Source organism: Nerophis lumbriciformis, linkage group LG18, assembly GCF_033978685.3.
Source record: "Nerophis lumbriciformis linkage group LG18, RoL_Nlum_v2.1, whole genome shotgun sequence".
Classification (NCBI taxonomy): domain Eukaryota; kingdom Metazoa; phylum Chordata; class Actinopteri; order Syngnathiformes; family Syngnathidae; genus Nerophis; species Nerophis lumbriciformis.
This window is the reverse complement of record NC_084565.2, coordinates 45681584-45690018: the sequence shown is the minus strand read 5'-3', so window position 1 is coordinate 45690018 and position 8435 is coordinate 45681584. Positions and strand designations below refer to the sequence as shown.

The following is an 8435-nucleotide window of genomic DNA, read 5'->3' as shown; positions in this document are numbered from 1 at the left end:
TAAGGAGAAAGCATGTAGATGCTTTTGACAGCCACTGATCACATCCTGCTGCCATCATCAGCGTGTTATTATCCCAGCTGTCAGGATTTTCAATGATGATGTGAAATAACGCGCGCAGATCATGGTGGTGCATGCTTATTGTCTGAGGCAGCCTAGAGTTACAGCTCCATCTTGTGGGCGCTGCTCTGGGTAAACGGCCCTTGACAACATCATCCAGCAAGTGAGTGCGCTTTGTGGACTTGCTGAAAAATGAGGCCAGTCCCTCAGCTTTTTAAAAAACGTGCGACACTCGGACATGCACTTTGCTGAATGCAATAGCACTAAGTTCAGCTTGTGTGCGTAACAGTGGGTGAACATGGCTTTGCTTTCATTTTAGCTTGCACGCCATTAAGCTCTGAGGGCATTACAGCGGCCCCATCATAGGTCTGAGCTACAAGCTTCTCAACACAGTCATACTTCTCCAACACTCCCTGGACATACTCAGCAATGGCAGGAGCGTGTCTGTCATTACTGACGTCATCAAATCCCAAAAACGCCTCCCTCACCTCACAGCCTGCTTCAGTTGTAGCCACATACTGTAATATGACAGAAATCTGAGCTTGCTTTGTGACATATGTGGTCTCGTCCACTTCTACAGCAACAAATGATCTCCTTTTTAATGTCATTTCTAATGACATCCCCAACTGCTTTGATTAAATCATTCTGTATTCTATTTGACAAAGCAGAAAATACAGTGGATGTCTCCAAATGCCTAGCTAGCCTGTCATCTTTCTCAGCAATAGCATGCAAGAGTTCAACATAGTTGCCACTATGTTGAACAGTTGCCAGTACAAGTACTGGTGCACTCATTGTAAGTGTATCTTGTGTTTTTTATGTTGATTTAATCAAAAATAAAAATAAAAATGTAAAAAAGACAGCATAATGATGTACTACAAGGACATAAACAGATGTTATACTTTCTTTAGAAGAAATTGTAAATACTTACATAATATACTATCTTCAGAATAAATTCAAAGTACTGAAGCACTACAAGGACAGAAATATTTCATCCTGATTGAATGTATGACTTGTATTCAACTCCTGGGTAAACACTGCCCCCTGGTGGACTCTTTCACCACATACCTTGTCTCCTTGGGGTCCACTCAGACCTTCAGTGGTCCTCTCTCTCCTTTGCTTCCCTGTCATATATGAGAACAATGAATAAGTATTGTACTTATAATGTGCTGTGCTGAGCAGACGTGTGTTGAGTTGGCAAACTTTCCATATTCACTTTTAAACCTTGTCATTTAAGCAATTTGAAGTACAGCGAGGTAATATCTTTTTGCGCTTTGTGAGAGACTTTGGAACCACTTTGCCATGTCGAAGGAGTGGAGCCTCCTACACATTCTGATGTACGACGACAACTTCCAGGCTGCAGTGAAATTACCGGAGGTTCTTCCATCGCAGCAGGCCCAGTACATGGGCCTGTGTCCTAAGGCCCAGTACATGGGCCTGTGTCCTAATGCCCAGTACATGGGCCTGTGTCCTAATGCCCAGTACATGGGCCTGTGTCCTAAGGCCCAGTACATGGGCCTGTGTCCTAAGGCCCAGTACATGGGCCTGTGTCCTAAGGCCCAGTACATGGGCCTGTGTCCTAAGCATCCTATCATGGTTTATAAGCTTCCGTAAAATCTTTTTGTGAGGCTGCCGGCGCCGCCTCGGACAAACAAAACAAACATTGTAACATTTCATCCGGAAAAAAGTCCACTGCTATGGTCCGATAGTTTTATACTAATGCTAAATTATTCACTGTAAAACCCTGTTTGAAAATTCAACAAAATATAGAAGTTACAGCTATTTTCTATTGTAACGTCGGTACTTGGTTCATTAAATAATTTTTAAAAAAATCTATCAAGTTTTATAACATTGCCTGAAGGGATTTTCTTTAAGTTACTTACTTTTTATTCATGCATTTATTATGTTTTAAAGTTCACTTTCCAGAAAGTAGGTGACTTATTTTCTTAGTCTTAAAAAGCGAACATTTTTGAGCTTCAAAAATGCCTAGCTCCTTTAATATCATTATGGTTGAAATACCATTGAAACACTGTTTCCCTTTGCACTAGTGTCCTTTTTTTAAAGATATTTAGCATTTTACATTTTGAAAGTACGCAGATTAAGTAGTATGTAGTAACCTAACGTGTTGCTTATAAAGTCATTAATTAGCAGTTTTTGCTATTGTTTTCATTAACGCTAGGGTTATTGCCTGAAGGCTGCTGGTTATTCAGTTTGAAACTACTCTTCAGCCGCTAGACCACACACGGGCTATGGGGAGAGACATTTTCAAGCCAAGGACTAGCTAAACATTTGCAGGCATGTGAGCCCCCTTTACAAAAAAAGAGAAAGGCTGACAAAAAATGTAAGAATAAATTAAATCAAGACTACATTTCCTGCAATGGAAACAAACGCAATCAAACAAACAAATATACACTTTTTTTTTTAACAACAAACATGTCCACAATGTAAATAAAAGTCAAGGCACTTTCTACATATTCAACAATTTTATACATCTGGTTGGGCAAATTATGACTTTAACACAACATGTCAAGGAAAAAAAATAAAAGCTAATACAAATACAGGATTAAAAATAATTTTAAAAATATGATAAAATACAAAATTCAAAGAGAAAAAAGGGCTACATTCAATCACTTTAAATGTTTTCAATTTAAGGTCTTCGGTACTTTTAATCATTTTCCAAGATTGAATTGGTAATTTGAAACCATTAAGCCAATTAAAACATGTAAGTTTCATTAAACCTACATGTTAAAGTTAGTCCACTTTTAAAGTTACTCCAGTATAAAGTTACTCTAGTTTAAAGTTAGACCAGTATAAAGTTAGACCAGTATAAAGTTAGACCAGTATAAAGTTAGTCCAGTTTAAAGTTAGTACAGTATAGCGTTAGTCCAATTTAAAGTTAGTACAGTTTAAAGTTAGTCCAGAATAAAGTTAGTCCAGTGACGTCCAGGGCCGCCAACAGGTCTTCATTTGGGGGTTTTGTCCCAAACGTTCGCACTAAAGCAGGCGGTGACGTCACAGCGCCGACCACAGACTTCGTGTGTGCTTGACGTTCATTGGTCCATAGTTAGGCGTGCGCGTGACGTCACCGCGTAGCGCGACAACGCACACGCGAGCCCGCTGCTGCAGCTAAGCTAACCAAGACAATCAATGATCGATAATCAATGATGATCATCATGGAGCTGAGTAGCTGTTGATTTGCTCCTCGTGGCGTGGAAGTTTCCAGGAGCTTGATGGGTGAGATGATTGATTCATTCATTGTTGTTATTGATTAACTGTCACGTTGTTATCACCTGGCGGACACTGTATTAGGTACACTCTCATACTAAATAACATACTGTCTGATTAAAAAAACCACTTTTAATTACATGAAATATATTATTTATAATTATTTATCACGTGAGCGTCTTCTAAATGTAAAAAATGTGCTGCTGTGTGTGCTTTTGTCCGCTAGATGTCGCCCTTTAGTTTGGTGTCAGCGTGATGCAAAACTGATGATATTGAAATAAACGGAATAAAAAGTAAGAAAAGTGAAAGTGTTGGCGTGACGTGGCGTGTTGCGTGTACTTTTAGCTTTTTAACCACGCCAGGTGTTTGCACAAGTGTGTACTTTTGACTCTTTTCCCACACACTTCCCTACGTAAACACGTGTTTATTTCATTCATGCGTGGTCCCATCGTTACGTCACGCGGGGAGGCGCGCATGCAGTCACGCGTGGCCAATCAGGCGTAGCGAGCACGCGCCTCGGCTGTTATAAAACTCGCGGGAGGACGATACAGGCCGATTGATACCTCACGAGTCGCTTACCCTCGTCCACGCCCGTGCACGTCTCACCTGCGCTCGTGCCTGAGCCCTCCAGGTCTCCAGTCGTGACCATGTCCACCTCAGCCAGTTCCAAGCTGAACAAGGTCGTCAAGCGGCAGTACTTGGACCTCCCCCAAGGATCCCGGGTCCAGGCCATGTACATCTGGATCGACGGTTCCGGAGAGGGTCTGCGCTGCAAGACCAGAACTCTGGACTCGGAACCCAAAAGCGTCCAAGGTAAGACCTGTTAGAATAATTGTGTTATTCACGACAACAAAGTAAGAATAATTGTGTTATTCACGACAACAAGGTAAGACATGTTTGTTAGAATAATTGTGTTATTCACGACAACAAGGTAAGACCTGTTTGAATAATTGTGTTATTCACGACAACAAGGTAAGACCTGTTTGAATAATTGTGTTATTCACGACAACAAGGTAAGATCTGTTTGAATAATTGTGTTATTCACGACAACAAGGTAAGACCTGTTAGAATAATTGTGTTATTCATGACAACAAGGTAAGACCTGTTTGTTAGAATAATTGTGTTATTCACGACAACAAAGTATGTTAGAATAATTGTGTTATTCACGACAACAAGGTAAGACCTGTTTGAATTATTGTGTTATTCACGACAACAAGGTAAGACCTGTTTGTTGTCGTGAATAACACAATTATTCTAACAAAGTAAGACCTGTTTGTTAGAATAATTGTGTTATTCACGACAACAAGGCAAGACCTGTTAGAATAATTGTGTTATTCACGACAACAAGGTAAGACCTGTTAGAATAATTGTGTTATTCACGACAACAAGGTAAGACCTGTTAGAATAATTGTGTTATTCACGACAACAAAGTCAATTTGTGTGTCAGATCTTCCGGAGTGGAACTTTGACGGCTCCAGCACGTACCAGTCCGAGGGCTCCAACAGCGACATGTTCCTGGTCCCGGCCGCCATGTTCAGAGACCCCTTCAGGAAGGACCCCAACAAGCTGGTCCTCTGCGAGGTGCTGAAGTACAACCGCCAGGCGGCAGGTATGCTCCTCAACAATGGCGGCGGCGGGTGGTCCGCTCTCCTGTGCAGCTGCTGTGTGCCCCCCAGAGAGCAACCTGCGGGGGAGCTGCAGGCGCGTGATGAGCAGGGTAGCCAGCGAGCAGCCGTGGTTCGGTATGGAGCAGGAGTACACCTTGCTGGGCATGGACGGACACCCCTTCGGATGGCCCAGCAACGGCTTCCCGGGCCCGCAAGGTGAGGCGGATCCACCCGCATCGCCGCCGCGTTGTCCTAAACCTGTTGTGGCCCCGCCCCCTCAGGTCCGTACTACTGCGGCGTGGGCGCCGACAAGGCGTACGGGCGCGACATCGTGGAGGCTCACTACCGGGCGTGTCTCTACGCCGAGGTCCAGATCTGCGGCACCAACGCTGAAGTGATGCCCGCCCAGGTAGCGAGCGCCACCAACGCTCTACAACTGTGGCGGCACAATCGTTAGCATTCTATATAGCATTTTGGCTCATTTAGCAGCGGCAAATATTTTCTTACTTGGTGAATTATACCTGTTAGCATTAATACGCTCATTATTTTTCACTCATATTTGGTACTTTATGCACGCTAATGTGAGCATGCTAACATTTTAAACCATTTTTTAGACACACCTCAGAAAAGACACGTTATAATTAGCATTTTAGCATGCTAACATTAACACGCTAAATTTAGCAGGTATACACCTCAGCGTCATATATTTTGACATTTCTCTAATGCTAACTGTAAGCCTGCTATTGTTAGCTTTTTTCTTCTTTAAAGCAAATTTTGCTTATTTTGTGTTACTTGACGCTATCTGGCCAACGTGCTAACTGTTAGCATTTCAGTTTAGCCTTGGATCCTCTCTGCATTCACCCTAACCAAATTGCCTTTTTGTAGTTCTTTGGAAAAAAAAAATCAATAAATAATAATTATATTTATATATATATATATATATATATATATATATATATATATACATATACATGTATGTGTGTATGTATATGTATATATACATATACATATATATGTGTATACACCTATATATGTGTATATATATATATATATATATATATATATATATATATATATATATATATGTATGTATATGTGTATATATATATATATATATATATATATACACCCCTGATCTCTTGGTACCTCAAAAAAATCACTTAATGAAATATGTAAACACAGTGTTACTGTTCAAAATTTGTGTAACGTTGCAGGGGTCAACACTTAAAATATACCTCTGCCTTGTTTTGAATGAATACTTAGGCCTACTACGCTAGTGTACTTGAAGTTACTTATCTTGTGTTCCAGTGGGAGTTCCAGGTGGGGCCGTGCCAGGGCATCGACATGGGCGACCATCTTTGGGTGGCTCGCTTCATCCTGCACAGAGTCTGCGAGGACTTTGGCGTGGTCGTCTCCTTCGACCCCAAACCCATCTCGGGCAACTGGAACGGCGCCGGCTGCCACACCAACTTCAGCACCAAGGACATGCGCCAGGAAGGCGGGCTCAAGTGAGAAAGCGTCCACCGAGCCGCCGCGACCGCGTCTTTGAGAGCGACGTCACCTTTGTGTTGGTGTTTGAGAGCGACGTCACCTTTGTGTTGGTGTTTGAGAGCGACGTCACCTTTGTGTTGGTGTTTGAGAGCGACGTCACCTTTGTGTTGGTGTTTGAGAGCGACGTCACCTTTGTGTCGGTGTTTGAGAGCGACGTCACCTTTGTGTTGGTGTTTGAGAGCGACGTCACCTTTGTGTTGGTGTTTGAGAGCGACGTCACCTTTGTGTTGGTGTTTTAGAGCGACGTCACCTTTGTGTCGGTCTTTGAGAGCGACGTCACCTTTGTGTCGGTGTTTGAGAGCGACGTCACCTTTGTGTTGGTGTTTGAGAGCGACGTCACCTTTGTGTTGGTGTTTGAGAGCGACGTCACCTTTGTGTTGGTGTTTGAGAGCGACGTCACCTTTGTGTTGGTGTTTGAGAGCGACGTCACCTTTGTGTTGGTGTTTGAGAGCGACGTCACCTTTGTGTTGGTGTTTGAGAGCGACGTCACCTTTGTGTTGGTGTTTGAGAGCGACGTCACCTTTGTGTTGGTGTTTGAGAGCGACGTCACCTTTGTGTTGGTGTTTGAGAGCGACGTCACCTTTGTGTTGGTGTTTGAGAGCGACGTCACCTTTGTGTTGGTGTTTGAGAGCGACGTCACCTTTGTGTTGGTGTTTGAGAGCGACGTCACCTTTGTGTTGGTGTTTGAGAGCGACGTCACCTTTGTGTTGGTGTTTGAGAGCGACGTCACCTTTGTGTTGGTGTTTGAGAGCGACGTCACCTTTGTGTTGGTGTTTGAGAGCGACGTCACCTTTGTGTTCGTGCAGAGTCATCGAGGACGCCATCGAGCGGCTGGCCAAGCGACACCGCTACCACATCTGCGCCTACGACCCCAAAGGCGGGCTGGACAACGCCCGGCGCCTGACGGGACAACACGAGACCTCCAACATCGACCAGTTCTCAGCGGGCGTGGCCAACCGCGGCGCCAGCATCCGCATCCCGCGCGCCGTGGGCCAGGACAAGAAGGGCTACTTTGAGGACCGCCGCCCCTCCGCCAACTGTGACCCGTACAGCGTGACCGAGGCGCTGGTGCGCACCTGTTTGCTCAAGGAGGAAGGGGAGGAGCCTGTCGACCACAGCTAATGACATGCCCATGATCATGTCACCTGTTGCCACTTTTCTACCATAATAAACTTTCATTTCTACAAAAAGTCTCCCGCATTCATGTCACATGACCTCAGCTAGCATTAGCTTAGCAGATTAGTGTCAAAGCACGCCAACAGCCTAACTAGCTAACTTTGATCTTAGCCATAATCATGCTAATGTCGCAAAAGAGCTGGTGGCGAGCAGTGATGTCATGCATAAGGCCAGCGCCTGATGACGTGTTAGCATTCGACAATTTTGGTACTTGACGCATGTTACAATTAGCATTTTAGCATGCTAACATTAACACTAGTTTTTCAACTAGTTTAACACCTCAGTGACACATACTTTGATATTTCACTAATGCCAACTATAAGCATGCTATTGTTAGCATGTTAGCTTTTTTCCTTAGCCCATTTTGCTTATTTTTTGTTACTTGGCCAACGTTAGCATTTCAGTCCGGCCTTGGATCCTGGACTACAGCTAATGACACGCCCTATGACCATGTCACCTGTTGCCACTTTTCTCTCAGAATAAACTTTCATTTCTACAAAAAGTCTCCTGCATTCATGTCACATGACCACAGCGTGCATTAGCTTAGCATAACAAAATCTCCGTGTATGTCAGTCAATGTGGTCGCCAATTAGCCGCTAATGTTGTCAATCATCACTTGCGGGAAAGACAAAACAAACAAAAAGCCAAAGCAAAAAAAGCGGATCATGCTAATGCTAGCAGATTAGCGTCAAACGCATTGGCTTCAAAGAACGCCAACAGCCTAACTAGCTAACTTTTAGCTTAGCCATAATCACGCTAATGTCGCTAGGGGCTAAAAACACTGGCAGCTAGCAGTGATGTCATGTTAGCATTCGACAAATA

At 43.6% G+C, this 8435-nt stretch overlaps 1 protein-coding gene across 2 annotated transcripts; it reads left to right on the top strand.

Moving 5' to 3' along the window:
• Window positions 1-3146: 3146 nt before the first annotated feature.
• On the top strand, window positions 3147-8036 carry glulb (glutamate-ammonia ligase (glutamine synthase) b). Of its 2 annotated transcripts, XM_061978654.2 has the most exons (7): window positions 3147-3288; window positions 3911-4092; window positions 4727-4888; window positions 4956-5102; window positions 5168-5295; window positions 6195-6394; window positions 7244-8035. In XM_061978654.2, exons 2-7 carry the CDS (start codon window positions 3927-3929, stop codon window positions 7557-7559), a joined length of 1119 nt encoding a protein of 372 aa, XP_061834638.1. In that variant the 5' UTR covers window positions 3147-3288; window positions 3911-3926; the 3' UTR covers window positions 7560-8035. The 2 variants fall into 2 exon arrangements, with proteins under 2 accessions (XP_061834638.1, XP_061834639.1); XM_061978655.2 differs by lacking the exon at window positions 3147-3288 and having other exon boundaries at window positions 3367-4092; window positions 7244-8036.
• Window positions 8037-8435: the final 399 nt, after the last annotated feature.

Bases quoted from the DNA above. Each gene is read 5' to 3' on its own strand.
- glulb (XM_061978655.2), top strand. From the start codon at position 3,927: ATGTCCACCTCAGCCAGTTCCAAGCTGAACAAGGTCGTCAAGCGGCAG. The intron at 5,103-5,167 runs GTGAGGCGGATC...CCGCCCCCTCAG, and splicing joins CGGCTTCCCGGGCCCGCAAG to GTCCGTACTACTGCGGCGTG. The intron at 6,395-7,243 runs GTGAGAAAGCGT...GTGTTCGTGCAG, and splicing joins CGCCAGGAAGGCGGGCTCAA to AGTCATCGAGGACGCCATCG.